Source organism: Aythya fuligula, chromosome 5, assembly GCF_009819795.1.
Source record: "Aythya fuligula isolate bAytFul2 chromosome 5, bAytFul2.pri, whole genome shotgun sequence".
NCBI lineage: Eukaryota > Metazoa > Chordata > Aves > Anseriformes > Anatidae > Aythya > Aythya fuligula.
In genome coordinates, this window is record NC_045563.1 from 13231926 (window position 1) to 13249353 (window position 17428).

Consider the following 17428-nt stretch of genomic DNA (forward strand, 5'->3'; position numbering starts at 1 on the left):
GCTCTAGCCCTAGGCTGAGTACTTTATTTGCCATCTGCGTCGGACCAAAATCCCCTGGGGAAGCGCTAAAATATTCTGAATAAACTCAGCCCGAGTTCTTATTGAGAGTAAAATACCATTTGTGGCACGTCGTATTGATTCGTCTTAATTGCGGTGCAGAAAAGAACATTCAGTTGCTGATGACTTTTGTACTCTGTGACAAGTCGGCTGGAGTTATTCTAACACTGCAGTTGGTTAACCTGAACAGACTGTCGTGCTCAGAGAAGGAGAAAACCTTATCTTCAGTAACATAAACTACAGTATCATCTCTCGGCTTTACTCCTGCCTATCTTGATGCAGCATCCTTTCTTTCCTTTTTTTTTTTTTTTTTTTTTTTTTTTTTTTTTTTTTTAATTCCTGAAAATAGCAGCCAACTAACTGAAGGGGAAATAGGGCTTCTTTGAATCAGTCCAGGAAAATACACATTCTTACCTAGTTACCCTCCCCAGCCTCCCTCCCCACGCTTCCACCCCCAAATCTTCTTTAAAAAAATCCAGAAACATCTGACCAGCTTTCATCTAAGAGAGTGAAAATCAGTGGAACTTGTCCTTGAGGATCCATCTCCGGAACCATTAGTTCAAGAGATTTATTATGTATATTTTGTAAAAAGCTGTGGCTTCTCCTGTGCATAAGCCCACAGTCTTAGTCGGTTGTAATGGTTTGATTTTTGTCAACTCTCTGCTCAAATAGGTTGCTGAATACCTTTGAAAAAGTGCTTATAACATGCATAAAAGATAAATATTTCATCTGAAGGAAAATACTTTGATGCTCCATGCAATTCTGTAACATTCATAAGGTCCAGTTTTTACCCTATAATTGCCTATCATTATACACAATTTACATATTCAAACATTCTCCACAAACCTTAGTCTAGCATGTTTTTATTACAAATTCAGATCAAGGGAATAACCTTTAACTTCAGAGACAAATGAGACAAATTTACAAGTGCATGTCTGCTGTTTTCTTGTGTTTTATAAATCCCTGCAGACCCGAACACTTTTGCTATAACGCCACTCAGAACAATATACATATATTACTACTTGTTTGTAGTGCTTCAGTAATGAGTCCCCTTTGTATTAGATAACCTATATAATTCAGCATCTAGGCCCTCCATAACGTCAATTATCTCCTCATAGCTAAATGTACATTCCATTAAAACAAGATTTACAGCCTTTATATTACTTCTTAGGATTGAACGTGGAGATTTTGTGGATTTAAAGAAGCAGAGATGGGAGTTAGCATTTGTTAAAGAAGCAATGAATTAAAACAAAAATGCTATTTCATTTACTAACTATGAATAGGCACCTAATACCCTTAAGAAATAGTTGTAGTAAAACAGACTGAAGTATTCCTGGGGAGAAAAAAAAAAAAAAAGGAAGAAAAAAAAAAAAAGAAAAGGGAAGGAAATTTGTTTTCACCCTTTGGCTTTTTCTATTTTTTTTTTTTTCCTTTTACTGTTTCCTGGTTTACTCTTTATTTTCCATATATGACATGGACAATTTCCTTTATGCATCCTCCTTTAAGCTCCTATTCAGATTACTCAGAATTCCTGCTTGTAAGAGGAGAAAATGGCACCTTAGAAAAGTCTGTGGGAAAAAAAAAAAAAAAAAAAATCCCAGCACTTGCCAGTTTTCAAACAAAACTACTTACAGGAAACCGATTTAAAGGGAAGCTGCTGGCATATTTCATATGTTGTAGAAAAGACTGACATTATTTCAAATGCATTTGAATACCTTATGCAAAGAAAAGGCCTAAAAGTGTCCTTGAGCAGTACAAGGGTTTTTCATGAATGCAGTAAATGGGATCCTACATATAAAACCACCAGCCAGGGGTATTCCTATGGTCTTTTCATCTGTACAGTGGGTACAGTTACCCCCCTGTATTATGTTCCCCATTTTCACTGATGGTTTTCACTATTTTATGCAGTAGTTTTGTAAAGTGTCCTTACAATCTGCCAGCTGATGGTTCAAAGAAACTAACTAAAAGACACAAAGCTGTTTGGATGCTAAAGGTGGAGTCAATTGAAACAGTTGTATCACAAAGGGCTAATTTAAAAGTTAACTCATTCACTATTGATCTTTTGATATTGATTTTCCTGTTTGCTCCTTACTTTTCACACTTCTCCCTTTCTCGGTTTTATAAATTGCCTTTGTATTTTAGAATTTAACACCAATTAGAAGAAGGTGTTCAGAGATGGCAAACATTTTTTATTTTCCATTTTATTTTTATTTATTTATTTATTTATTTATTTATTTATTATTTCCTAGTCCTTCTGGGTAAAAATTCCTTGCTGTGAGTCCAGTTTTTGCTATGCATATTTTTTTTTTTTTTTTTTTTTTTTTTTTTTTTTTTTTATTTACTAAGTAAAAGCACTCCTTACACTTCTGTAAGCTGAACATTAACTTCCAGTAAGCCACAAGCTCTGTTAAGGAATGAGAAATTGGACATCCAGAAGGAAGTTGCCCAAAATGACTATTGACATTTTATACCTAAAAATATAATATTGCCATTTTGTAATGCACTAGAAATTAAACTGAGCTGTGCATTTGGCTCATTTATGTGAATCTGGCAGTACAGTTCTGAGGTATGATTAAGTCTCATAGAAAATGGGACTATTGAACACAAGCTGTATCTTCAGCCAAAGGTCGCCTGTGTCCATTAAGAAGCAGGAAGCATCTGTTTGTGTTATGCATGGCTGTATTCTGCCTGCAACTCCTTTTTTTGTAAGCATAAATGCTGGGGAGGACATATAAAATACTTCTGGGGAAAGTTAAATGAAAAAAAATTATGACTTTTATTATTATTATATAAGCCTAGTTAAGATCCTTGTTTGTGTTAACCTAGTATAACTTATGTGGAAAAACTCAGAAGGCTGCAGTGGTGGTTCAGAGCTACTTTGAATTCATAGCAGGGTAATTCAAATCAGAGTTTGGCTAAGAGTATGATTTTAAGGTATCAGTCATTCAAGGATTCATGCTCTTTGTTCTTGGAATTGTGAGAGGATTGGCTGTAGATAAACAGCATGATGGTGTGACTTCTTGATGATATGATTGGCAATTAATCTTTTAGGTTTTCCATTCATGATAAAATAGGTTATTTTGCAAAGATATATTTATTATTAAAAGAATGATAAAGAGATGACTTTCTGTTCTTCCTAAATATGATCAGCATTGCCCTCACTACTGAAAAGCACAAGTGGCTTCAGAAAACAAGACAGACTCCCCAAAGTATTTAATACAGCAAAGGCAGAGCTTGACAGTTGGCCTTAGCATATAAATAATTAATTGTTTAAGCATATTACTAATATTAGTGTAATATTATTATATTTCAATAGGGGTGTCAACCAGTGCTATTGTAGATCTTTTTCAACAGGTGGAAAAAGCTCTCAAGTACATTCACATTGCTAATTAAAATCAGAGCCAGGAATAAGAGGGTCTTGTGGGATTTGTAGGTGCTCTTGGCATGAATCTTCTTGCATAATCTCTGTAGAGAACGCGCGGTCCCAGTAGTCAAGGTAGGAACAGGATGGGGAAGGCTGTAAAGCACGCAGGCAGTGTGTGGGAGAAGAATACTGCAAGAAGTCGTGATTTTTGTTCCATTTGAAGATGGCACTGGAGGAGATAGGCTATTCAAAGGACAAGGCAAGAAAAGAGAACAGGGCCAAGTATGGGATGAGACAGGATTCTGTTAGTGAGAAGTAACACTTCTCAGTTACTTTGCCTCCTTCAGACACTGTTATTTTTCCATCCGCCTCTTAAAAACATTTAATCTTTGTTCCCCTGTCACATTCTTCCCTTTCACCGACCTCATCTTGAGATTCCCCATTTCCAGATGATGACAGGCTCTATGGCCCCTCATGCTTGGGCTCTTGCAACTAAAACCTTCATCTCCTCTCCTTGACTAAGATGCACTTCAGGTCGGCTGAGCTTTATGAGAGAGTGTGGCTGTTTATCTGAGTGAAGAATTGGAGGTGCTTAGGTTGTGAGACTGCAGGCGTCTTGCTAAGTTATAAAGCACCAACTTTTGTCGCCAGTTGATGCTTACTTTATGAATTGTTGGTGATAGTCCCCGTCACCCTCAGCAGGAAGTGCTGCAAGTCTCTCTCGAGCCCTCTTTTTAGAGAAGGCAGTGCAGTGTAGGGATGGATGCATTGTGTTAGCTTTGGGGATGGGTAGAGGAGTTGCACTTGTTTTACATCTTCAGCTCGTGTGGCTATCAAAACCAAATTAAAATGAAGAGAAGTATAAAGGGAAATAGTTCCTTTGCATTTGGTGTTTAAAGCTAATGACTGGTGTTGGCCTGGCAGTGGTGATTCCCACTTGGTCTTGAACTTAACACCTCAGTCTCTTTAGTGAAGACTGTCAGTCCCTCTGTGAAATGGAGGTAGCAGCACTTCCAAACACCCTAAGGAATGCAGGGAGGGCAAAACTCCCCCAGAATATTGGGAGCGTTCAGCTATAGTATTCAACAGCATTCAATCATAAAACTATGTAACTAAATGTTCTTGCTAACTTGGATAGTTTAAATGGTAATATGGCTTATAAAACCTCTTCAGCAGAAAGACAGTGAAGGTAATGGCTTTGTTTTGGACCTATATTACAGATATTTTTACATACCTGATGATGCATTCGTTATGAACCAAAATAGTTCACACTGCAGATCCATACTGCAGGCACCTGGAAAGTACTTGGTCCTTGTCTAGGTGACCTGTCAAACCACGTACAAGCATATATTTTCTTCAGTATGAAGCACTAAATCTTTCTAGTATTTAATACCCTTCTCTTTAATGTCAGCTGGTCTTATAAGGAGACTTGTTAAACTAGTGTTCTCAATTATGGCATTTTAATTTAATAATAATTCAATTAAAGGTGTGTTTTTTATGGAGCATCTACGCTACATTTATTGGTATTATTAGAGTAACCATCGTAATAACAAGGAGTAATTATTTAAGTGCTCATTAAAAATCAAGTGGGAGAAGAGAGTAATATTGGTGGAAAGACTGTAGGAACCTGATACATGTCTGTTCCTGAGTGCTACAATAAAAGGTGTCCTTTCTTTAAAGCTTCCAAGTTTCTACTTTTCCTGAACTTCTAAAGGTGCAGTAAAGCAGCATTAAAATTCCTTAATATTTTTATTGCTGCTTTTGTAACTTTGTAAAGGGAACCAGAAACATTATCTGGAAAGTATTGCTAGAGGTAAAGAATGCCAGTAGTTACATGGACCTGGCTTGGTATCCAGTGCAGCCCCTCCTGGCAGGGGCTAGGGGTGGGTGATTAAAAGTCGGAGGGAGTTCATTCTCTGTTACAGCTAATGCAATTATTCAGGCATGCTGAGGGGAAGCTTTGTAAGGCACTGGATGTCACTGTAGCCCAGCAGAAAATAATGAATTCTCAGCAGTTCTTATCTCACACTGATTATTGTTTGATGGTATCCAGAATAACTGAGGATATTTTGAGGGAAATTTATCTCCGGGGCAAAGACGCTCAGCATTCAGGGTGTACAGAAAGTCATGTACCAACTGGGCAGGGAGGATCTGCATATCACTGTGTGATACAAGCCAGACTGCAGAGGACAGATAAGTCAGGGAAGTCAGGCTGCCATTGCAGTGGGATGAATGTCCACAGATCCAGGCAACTCTTGTTCTGGCCTGGGCAAACCTACCTGTGTGTTCTTAGTGCCCTCCACAAGGACAGAATTTGACAAGCAGAATCCAAATTTACCTTTGTTTTGTGCTGTTCATGAAACAGAAAAAAAAGCTCATTATGGCTTTGACATTTTGAATGGAATATAATCTGTCATGCAGTAATGGAGGGAACACATTTTAATATTTCTGGAAGAGACCATCTTATGTCACAATAAGCAGAAAAGGTGAGTGTTCAATAAATTTGTAGTTTATAATGACCTAATTTGGGAGAAAATACTAGGGGGGTTTTAATATACCAGATAAAAAAATAACAAAACAATAGCTGGCAGTTGAACTCAGAAATTTGAATCAGAAAGACGACAGCTTTTTTTAACATTAAGTATAGTCAACCATTGCCACAGACTACCCAGTGGACAGGCACAGTAGATTCTCTCCCAGTTGATATTTCCAAATTGAGCTGGGTGAAGGGGTTGCTAAAAGACATGAACTGTCTCAACTGCAAATCACTGGGCTGGATGATATCTGTATGGCCCATGAGAAGAAGACTGAATTGTTTCCTGTGTTCTTCATGTCCATGTAGGTAGGAAACAATATTACCATCTTTAATTGCAGAAATAAAGGTTTAGATTAGGCAACTGGGCAACCTTCATATAGTAAAGAAGTGAGAGAATGCGATAGACTTAAAAAAGTTATAGACTCTCCATTTGAGTGGCCTTCGAAGTGGGGTAATTGAGCATCCATCATCTGTATGAACAGATGCAAAGATATGGACATCCCTTGGCTCAGGAATGGGACCAGAGTAACCTTTAAGGCTATTAAGGTCCTTTACTTCTTTAATTTCATAGTCTTTGCTAGCATTGGTCAAGATTTCTGAACCTGAATCTCAGTAGGATTCAGCCCTACAAACCTATGAGGTGCCTGAACTCCAGTGATAGTACTTCATATTTAGTGCAGTCTTAAAGCCACCACTGCCAACGTACTCAGGGTTTGTGGCCTGGATGTCTCATCATACCTTCTCACAACATAAAGATAAAAAATTATACTTGAGCCATTGGTTGCTAAAATCAAGCCTATTTACAGACTGGAGGGTTGAATCCATGTGCAATTCCTTGAACAGTTTTAATGAAGTCTTGGCTTGTGCTTAACTTTAAGCACATGAATAATTTCATCACTATCCAACAGAGCACTTCAGCCAGTGCTTAAGTTTCTCTGGTGTTGATTACTCCCATGCTCAAAGTCAAGCACATGCTAAAGCGATAAAGACTACACATGGCAAAGCCTATATGACTAGTTGTCATAAAGTGGGTATTTAGACAGACTTCAGTGCAGGTGGCTAGGGAGTAAGATAGCCATATATCAAAAGTAGCCTTATAACAAAGAGTTTTATAGTGTAGGTGCACTGCATTATTAAATATAAGGATCATTCTCGAGCAATACGTGGCTGTTTCTGGGCATGTTTAAAATATTTAGTGAGTTTTTGAATATAAAAATGTTCAGAGTGGATCTTCAAAGACTTTTTGACATTGTTCTGTTCTTAAAAGTGAGCATCTATACTGCTCAGGGCAACTTCTAGGCAAGATAACCATGAAGTGATAATATGGAAATGAAAGTGTTTTTTTTTTTTTTTTTTTTTTTTTTTTTTTTTGTATTTTATATTTTTTTAAAGGAGGAGTCTGGGGAGAGTCTTTGAGGGTTGTGAAATTTTATATATATATGTGTATGTATACATACACACAGGCACACATACAAACACTCATAGAGCAGTCAGAGATTGGTAGCCAGGCAGCCTGCAGTTAATTTTGCCGTTGTACAGGGATCTCTTGAAGATGAGTGTTTAGGAGCATAAAAGCTAAATAAAACAAAAAAGGAAGAGAAGGCTGTTCTACGACTTCTAGCTTGTAAATCTTACATCACTAATAGCACTAATTTGCTCTGTTTGAAAGAAAACTAAAAAGGAGAGGTTTTACTTTCCTCACTTGGATTTCATGGAGGTGAAGTTTTGGAGAACAAAACAAAACAAACCATCTCAGTTCCTCATAACGTGTAGTAGCAAGAATCCAGCCAGCTGCCATTTTGAAGGTAATTTTTTTAATCAGCCATTTCAGTTTTAGATTGGCCTTGATCTTCAGCCTGCTCAGGAATTCTTCTCCTTACATATGTGCCAGTGCTGAAGTAAACGCATTGCTGTTGTTGCCATCTAATGCACAGCTGCTTTCTTCCTCCTGTCAGCTCTTGAGCTAAGCAAGGAGAATGCATGCACACGCACACTCACATTATTTTTTTTAACGGGGAAAAAAACACACACACACACACACACACGCACAAAAACAAAACAAAACAAAACAAAACACAAAAACAACAAAAAAGAAAGCGTGCTGTGACTTTAAAAATGAAAGAATCAAACAGCTGTGGGTAATAAATCGATTAATTAGAGTGGATAAAATGAAGGTGAAGGGTGCAGAGCACTCTTTAATTTGAAGATATATGACCTTGTAAGATGCTGCACTTCATTTGCTATTATATCACACTTCAGAAAGGGCTTTATTAAAATCTATTCTAGGGTGAGCTGAGGTAAAACATATTGTTAAAAAAAGCTTTTGACAGAGTATGTTATATACTTTAGTCTGCTTCAGTGATTTCTGTCACTTTTTATACTACACATGTTGCTGGGCAAGAAAAGTTAAACGTCTAGACATTTTCATCATATTTCTGTAAGAAACAGAAATTTAAATATTTGAAGTAATAATGGGAGCATTTACTGTTGCTTTGGCTGCAGAGCTGACATAAAACTCCCTAACTGCCTGAGTGCTGAGTAGATTTCAAGGGATAATGTATCAGTTCCTTTCAGTGTTTGTATGTAGCTTTCATTAGTGTCAATAGCAGTTATGGGCACTTTTTTTTTTCCAAGCAGAACACAGCTCCCAGGCTTTTTTTTTTTTTTCTTCAGTAGTGGTTGCTAGAGATTAATCAGAGCAACTGAGCGCATTCGGTGCGACACGGCATGAAGGGCCTGGGTGTGGGGGCTGTGTCAGTTGGACATGCCCGCGGCGTTGGGCAGAGTTTTCCTTGGCTGTACACACCTGGATTCTCTGAAATCAGGGTCTGAAACTGCTATCCGCAGCAACAGCCCTGCAAAATCAATAGGAGTGGGAGGAACTGCACCACATTTATCACATACCTTTGTATATAAGTCCCAATCTGATAGATGCTCATTCATTTACGCCTTTGTGGATGTTCATTGGTGACAAGATTAGATAGACTGACAGGCTGATAGGTAGGCAGATAATCCTCTAGTCTTCTTGTCTAGGGTTTTGTAGGTTTTGTTAGCAGCAGCCGTTCCTGCAACAGCTAGAAGAGGAGAATTCAGCCAGCAGCAATCCTTCCTCTCCTGGTGTGTCCCAGATTTTTTTATTTTTTTTGACTGCTATGAGTCATTTCTCTTCACAAAGGTAGTTTTGATGATACAGTTCTGCTCACCTTATAAACTTTTCCCTTTTCAAACTAAAGCAATGGCTTGCTCTGAATCACACTTCCCCATCTAGGCATGGGCTGTACAGCTAAGCTTTGGACCCACGCTCTGGTGGGGATGGGGAGGCTGGGGGGCTTGGGGTGCTATGCAGACACAGAGGGGAGACAGGTCCAGGTTTTGAACTTGCAAGACGTTCAGTGCATTTAGGTACAGTGGGGTCAAAATGCACGCTTTCATAAACAAACAAACTGTCCTGCAAGAAATTACTTGTAGATTTTCCAAAGTGGGGAGTTGTTTTTCAGGATACCTCTCCCTTGTTTTAAGAAAAAAAAAATAAATCCTGGATCATGATGTTCAGGTTGACAGCTATTTATAAATTTATCGCAGTGTTTCAGAGGCATAGAAAAAGAGTTGGGGGTGTGTGGGGGGGGAAAGTGCTTTTTGAAGATAGCACATAGTTTATACTGTGCCTGGGACTGGAATTTTCTAGCTAGCAAAATTATGACTCTAGCACAGACTTGTCCATACCTGTCCTTTATGTAAAGCTGAATCAAGGTTAAAGGAATGCTTTCCACCTTTATGCAGTTGTTCAAAGAGGCTAGAAAGGCAAACAGAACAATGTTTTTGGCTCCAGTGAGCGTTACTGTATTGGAGGGCAGGCTCAGGCTCAGAAATTCTTGGGACACAGTTGAAGCACGGCCCGACATTTGTTACTGTTAATTGCAACTGTGCTGTCGGCTTTGATTACCGGATGTTTCATTTGAATGACTTCTTGGTGTTTTGGCAAAAATAATGTCAAAGTGGCTTATGCAAGGGTACACTTTCCAAGCTCCTGTTGACTCAGATAGGACTTGTGCAGCTAAATACTTACATAGCATTTTAAAAATGGAAGTGCTGGCATGATTGAAACATGTATAAATTAAATTCAGCAAGATCTCAGGGGATTGGTGCATGAAGTATATAAAAATATAAAGTGAAACAGTGAAAATGATACCGAAGCTGCTTGCAGGTGCCCCATAAAACCTACTATACCGCATTTTCTTTGACTTTCACATGTAGCCATAAATCCCTTGAAACAAATTCCTTTTTGTGGAATAAACACATGAAAAAATTTGGATCCTCATGCGTCATAAAAGGTTTTATTTGCAAGTTGGAGGATATAAATGTATATAGCACGAGTGCATATGTGTGATATTTGTCATACATGTTAAGTGAATAAGTGTGGTGAGTAAATGTGTTGTTCAACAATTTATATCAGTCAATATATTGCAATTAAGTCCTTCTTTCAGAAATGCCAAGGAGGAAATGTGTTAGCAAAATAAAGTGCATGCCAACTGTATTAAAATGTTCTCCACCGTATTATTTTTTGAGTGTTCTTTCTGTTTTTCTTTTATAGGTAAAGATGAGCCTTCAAGCTATATTTGCACAACATGCAAGCAGCCTTTTAATAGCGCTTGGTTCTTGCTTCAGCATGCTCAGAACACACATGGATTCCGCATCTACCTGGAAACAAGCCCTTCAAACAGTTCCCTTACTCCACGCATCACCATCCCTCCTCCTCTGGGACCAGAGACTGTTGCACAGTCCCCGCTGATGAATTTCCTTGGAGACAACAACCCTTTCAATCTTCTACGGATGACAGGACCCATCTTGCGTGAACACCCAGGCTTTGGTGAGGGTCGGCTCCCAAACACGCCTCCACTGTTCAGCCCACCACCTCGTCATCATCTGGATCCACATCGCCTTAGTGCCGAAGAAATGGGGTTAGTTGCCCAGCATCCCAGTGCCTTTGACAGAGTTATGCGTTTAAACCCCATGGCAATTGAGTCCCCAGCGATGGATTTCTCCAGAAGGCTTCGAGAGCTGGCAGGAAACAGTTCCACCCCTCCGCCAGTCTCGCCCAGTCGCACCAACCCTATGCATCGCCTGTTGAATCCTTTCCAGCCAAGTCCTAAATCACCTTTTTTTGAGCACCCCGCCACTGCCCCCCATGCCCCCCAGCAGCACTACGCCTCCCCAGCCTCAGGCCAAGAGCAAGTCCTGTGAATTCTGTGGGAAAACATTCAAGTTCCAGAGTAACCTTATTGTCCACCGGCGCAGTCACACAGGAGAAAAGCCCTACAAATGTCAGCTCTGTGACCACGCTTGCTCCCAGGCCAGCAAGCTAAAGCGTCATATGAAAACGCATATGCATAAAGCTGGCTCCATGACAGGCAGGTCAGACGATGGACTGTCCACCACGAGTTCTCCTGAGCCAGGCACAAGTGAACTCACTGGAGAGGGACTGAAATCCGGTGAGACAGATTTCAGGAATGAGAGCGATCCTTCCCTGGGCCATGACAATGAAGAAGAGGAAGAGGAGGAGGAGGAGGAAGAGGAGCTGGAAAATGAGAGCAGGCCAGAGTCAAGCTTCAGTATGGACTCAGAACTGAGTCGTAACCGAGAAAATGGTTCCAAATCGCTGCCAGATGAGAAGTCCCTCGTCCTGGGAAAAGTCATAGAGAATGTAAGTCTTGGTGCCATCCAGCAATACAACGACATGCTAGCTGAGAAACAGAAGAGGAGTAGCTTCATGAAAAGGTCTTCTGACCAGCGAGACTTGTGTCCTCGAGACCTCTGTCCGAGAGACACAGGTGATGAAGACTCGGTGGTAGGAGAGCTGGACCGCACCGAGGAAGGGACGGTCAATGGAAGAAACTTTGGCCCAGGTGAGCCCTTCCCAAACTTGTTCCCTCGCAAGCCAACACCTATCACGAGCCCCAGTTTAAACAACTCATCTAAAAGAATAAAGGTTGAGAAAGATTTGGACTTGCCACCAGCAACAATAATACCTTCTGAAAACGTTTACTCCCAGTGGCTGGTAGGGTACGCAGCATCGAGGCACTTCATGAAGGATCCATTTCTAGGATTCACAGACTCCCGACAATCCCCCTTTGCCACCTCTTCTGAGCACTCGTCAGAGAACGGGAGCCTGCGTTTCTCCACCCCGCCGGGGGACATGCTGGATGGGGGGCTCTCAGGGCGCAGCGGCACGGCCAGCGGAGGCAGCACCCCCCACATCAGCGGTCCGGGCCCCGGGCGACCCAGCTCGAAGGAAGGGCGCAGGAGCGATACATGTGAGTACTGTGGCAAGGTCTTTAAGAACTGCAGCAATTTGACGGTGCACCGTCGGAGCCACACTGGAGAGCGGCCTTACAAATGCGAGCTCTGCAACTATGCATGTGCCCAGAGCAGTAAGCTGACACGTCACATGAAAACGCATGGCCAGATAGGGAAGGAGGTCTACCGCTGCGACATTTGCCAGATGCCCTTCAGTGTTTACAGCACCCTGGAGAAACACATGAAAAAGTGGCATGGAGAACATTTGCTGACAAATGACGTCAAAATTGAGCAGGCAGAAAGAAGCTAAGCCCCCTCCCCACCCCCGCCCGCCCCGTCCCTTCCCCTCCTTCCCCCCCGCTAGGTTAAATTTCAGGGGTCTAGGTAACATTTTATTTGTACAGTTTAACTATTGCCAACTGAGAAAAGATGACCTAACTTGCCTCCGTAAACATAACTTAGCATAACTATGGTAGGTGCCAGACTTTGGCACTTAAATATAACCTGTGTCTACAAAGTTCTATTAAACCCGAGGGTTGATTAAGGCAGTAAAAATTGTGGAGCCTTTTAACTGTGCAATAATTTCTGTATTTATTGGGTTTTTGTAATTTTTTGGCATGTGCAGGTACTTTTTTTTATTCTTTCTGTTTAAATTTCTTTTAAAATTTTGTTGGGTATCCCTTTTTAATTTTACCCAGTCGTAGCCTGAGATTACTTGCATTGTAGGGGTGAAACATATCTTTTTAAATTATAATTTTTGGGCCGCTGCTTTGTTGAAATTTAAGCTAAGCATGTGTAATTTCTTGTGAAGAAGCCAGCATTTTAACAGAGATCTTTCTTTCTTTCCAAACCCTCCCCCCACCTCCCTTTTTTTTCCTTTCCTCTTTTAAATAACCTTGAAGATTAGTGAAAACAAAATTGTACAGCGGATAACAATCTTTAAAATTAGCACTTTCTTTTGGAATTGGGTGGATTATGTAGCACTGACAATGTTACTAACGATAGAGGCCTTTTATAGATGGATTTCATCATTACAGTCATGCCAGCTAAAAAGACATAGGTGCAGACTGCAGCTACATTCAAAAAAGAGTAACATTCTTAATTGTGCATTATTACAAGATAGTTTCTTTTTGTTGTTAAAGCTATGGCAACAGAACGGTGCCATTTTGTCACTTTTGGGGGTCTTTTTCCTTCCTTCTTCCCTGCCTGCCACTTTTCCCAGAGACAGTAAAAGTACATCTCAAGTATTGTAATCTTTTCAAACCTTATAGGAGCCAAATGCCACCTTTTTTTTTTCATTTTAAACTGCACAAACACATTTCTGAGTCCAGGATGTCTGTATGTGCCTCTCCTTTAGTCCAGATTTGCTGTAGTTAAAATAATTACTAGAGGATGGGCAAGTGGCAATTTCTCAATGAAAAATCTCAACTCATAGTCATTTGTTTTGTGAATGGACATACCAGAACTATCTTCTATGATGTACAATGGCACTACAAGGAAAGGAAAAAATAAATTCTAGTTGATCTACCTATCTTGGCAAGATTCTGCTTCTACTGAAGTCATTAAGAGTTTTCCCATTGACTTAATTAGGAACAGAAGTTAGTTGTATTATGAGAAAAGCATTATGACAGAAAAAAAAAAAAAAGTAAAGAAAAATGCACCTGCTCTACTTTCAAATTTTAAAAATTTTCAAAGCCCATTATGACTAATATTAACAAACAGTGGACAATTATGGCTAGAGATTTTAATTATGTTGACCCGCACTTTAAAGCTTTTGTTTGTGGTTAAGAGAAAAATGGCTTCTCAACAAGAAATTACATCATATTCTTCTACTTGGCCCAAAGGTGGGTTAAACTGTAAGGGAACAGCTGAGATTAAGTGTCAGTGTTGCTAAGCATGGCATTCACAATACTGGCACTATAAAGAAAAATAAATAAAAATAATTTATTGGACAGTTTTTCTACTGCCATTCAATTTGACGTGAGTGCCTTGAAAACTGATCTTCCTATTTGAGTCTCTTGAGACAAATGCAAAATGTTTTTGTGAAATGAAAAGACTTTTAAAAAAAAAAGTAAAACAAGAAAAGTACATTCTTTAGAAAAAAAGAGCCACATTTACTTAAAAAAAAAATTACTGGTTGAAGATAGTGGACATGAAAATGCCATAAGACCCAATCAAATGAAGATGTATACCCAGCACAACTTCGGACATCCATTAGCTGAATTATTCTCAGCCTTTTTTTTTTTTTCAGGACAACGCTGCTTAGGAAATGGAATGGAAATGATTTACTGCTGAATTAAAACTCAAATGACACAAATTACAAGTTGTTATCATTGAATGAGAAAAAACAATTCAGGAACAACGGCTAATTTTTTTTAAAAGTTAAATTTAGTGCACTCTGTCTTAAAATACGTTTACAGTATTGAATACATACAAGGGTAAAAAAGAAATTGTGTGTATGTGTGTTTGAGCAATCTTTTTTTTTTTCAAAGTTTGCTTAATAGGTTATTAAAAAATGCCATAATGGCCATGTGTATATTGTTTTCTTTTGGTGACGGGGTTTTAGTATATATTATATATATTAAAATTTCTTGATTACTGTAAAAGTGGACCAGTATTTGTAATAATGGAGAATGCCTGGGCATTTTACAAAACCAGAAAGAAAAAAAAAAAAACTTTTCTTTTTTCCTTGAAAATGTTGCAGTAAAATTTAAATGGTGGGTCTATAAATTTGTTCTTGTCACTGTAACTGTAAAGTCTTGAGTTTTAGTAAATTTTTTTCTGCCTTGGGTGTTGAATTTTTATTTCAAAAATGTATAGAATCTTGTATTTGGGGATTAAAAGGTGATTGCTACACCATGTAGAAAAAGTATGTAGAAAAAAGTGCTTAATATTGTTATTGCTTTGCAGAAAAAAAAAAAATCACGTTTCTGACCTGTACCTATTTTTGTCTTTTTTTCTCCCCCATTTTCCCTTTCCTTCCCCTTCTGGAATGGATATTGATATTGGTTGATTCATATGATGTAGGCACTTGCTGTATTTTTACTGAAGCTTGTAATTTTTTAACTGTACGCTTGTCCTTTTAAAGGGATTTAATGTACCTTTTTGTTAGTGAATTTGGAAATAAAAATAAAAACAAACAAACAGGCTGCCATAATATATTTTTTTAATTTGGCAGGATAAAATATTGCAAAAATAATAAAAAAAAAATTTGTATGTCAAGTCCTTATTGTACAGGAAAAAAAGGGGGTTGTTAGACGACCTTTGAGTAAAAGAAACAAAACAAAATAATTAAGTGCTTTTTTATTTTTGTTGTTGTTGTTGTTCAGAAATAATTTTAGTTGTATATATAATTTTTATTTTTTTTTTGTCAGAAATGGCCTACAAAAAAGTGCTGTTCCCACAGGGCTCTAAATCACTTCAAAGTTGCCTGGACCCCTTGCATCAAGGTTTTACCAGGTATGGTTGAACCAGGCTGGATGGTTATTGCCTATTCGTGAGAAATGAAATCCAGTTTCCATAAAGGTGTCTGAGGCGACATCCCACAGCTTCCCCGCAGGTTCAAGAGAGAGAGAGGAGATTCCCCCCTCCCCAAAAAAGAAGATGTACAACACATCTTCCCTCTCCTGGCCACCCCACTCACTTCCTGCCACTGCCCTCTGGAAGAAAGGCATTTTATAGCAAAAAATGAGAGCTGGCGCGTCCACTTTGACACAGATAAAATGATCCGCTGTCGGTACAGTTGTGACCAGGTTGAAGTAAAATTGGTCCAGGCACAGCCCTCCCCTTCCCTGTCAGAACAGGACCTACTCCATGTACAGGTCTTGCCAGTCCATGTTATTAGCTGCTTTGCTGCTGTTCACTCCGAATTGTACATTCCATGAATTTCTGAATGTTTGAGGGACTGGGATGAAATTCTGTGCCTTTTGATGTCTCTCTTCTTTGCTGTTCTTTCTCTCTCTCTTATGCTCTCTCCCTTTTGGGTCGAGGGGAAGACAGGTGGCAGAAGAGGCACTGATGCTCTAGTGAAGGGGAGAAGGGGAAAGTGCTCACCGCCCTTGCAGGAAATGACGGTAAAACTAAAACAAACAAAAAGAATTTCCATGCCAAATTCTTCTGCAGCTTTCATCAGTGCAGAATGGCTGGAGCAATTGGAGAGGCATGGGTGTGACAGCAGGGAGAATTTGGTCCAGCTACCTAACAGATATGTCTTCCTGGCTTGAGCAACATACCCTTAAGACTTCTGGACAAATTTTGGATCCCAATTAAACTGATAACAATCAGGAATTATTCATCACTTATAGTGCTGGCTTACTCCAGTGCAGCTGAGGCAGGAATATGATCCCTTAAAGACATATTTTCATTTTTAGGTGAAAATTCAGAACTCTGACATCTGTATAGAACCAGAGTCATATCACGGAATTCAGCAGAATGCCCTGGACATACATCAGTGTAATGAAGATCAGAAGTTAACAGTCCACTTATCAATGTTTTCAGTCCATGATTCTTCACTTTAAAAATTAATTCACCTTTCATTTTAGTGTAAGCTGCTTAGGAGCTCTGGTCTCCCCCCCCCCCCATTTTTTTTTTTTTCTCATTAATCCAGAATAGCTAACACCAGCAGTTGTCTAGTCTTGTGACTTAGATTACTGAAACTAACAACAAGTCACCCCAAAAGCACAAAGGTTGTGTTTCTGCAGACTGTAGTGATATAGTGATAATGAAATGGCCCTCCTTTTCTTCTTGCTTAGGAGAACTGTAGTTTACTAGGCCATAAGCACAATATAGCATAGATGTAAAATAGCTAGAATGCTGCCATAGTTCTTTTCACAATTATTTCACAACTATTTTTTTTAATTACTATTATTATTTTAAGGTTGAATTTATTACTTGCATTGTGTCTAATCCTGCTGCCTTTGAAGTTTGGATCAAAACTCCAGATGACTTCCTTGGCAAGAGGACAGGCCCGAGAACCTGGTTTGAGGAAGAAAAATACTTATTTTTAAGGAAAGGGTCAAAAAATCAGCATTTCATCCCAGTCCTATGTAAAAGACAGTCCAAGGTTTTGTTTATCACAGGCAAACTCATTTTTATGGTGCTCTTTGTATTTTAGAACTGCAAAGCAAAGTAACGTTGATTTAAGTTGTTTGCATTTGTACCGGCAAGGCAAAATATTT

General features: G+C 39.1%; 1 protein-coding gene across 1 annotated transcript in view; it reads left to right on the forward strand.

The window, feature by feature from the left end:
* Positions 1–12871, forward strand: part of BCL11B (BAF chromatin remodeling complex subunit BCL11B) — a 90650-nt gene extending 77779 nt beyond the window's left edge. The window contains 2 exon segments of the mRNA XM_032188659.1: positions 10549–11114; positions 11116–12871. Of these exon segments, the coding sequence (XP_032044550.1) occupies positions 10549–11114; positions 11116–12561 (2012 nt within the window). The 3' untranslated portion in view covers positions 12562–12871.
* Positions 12872–17428: the final 4557 nt, after the last annotated feature.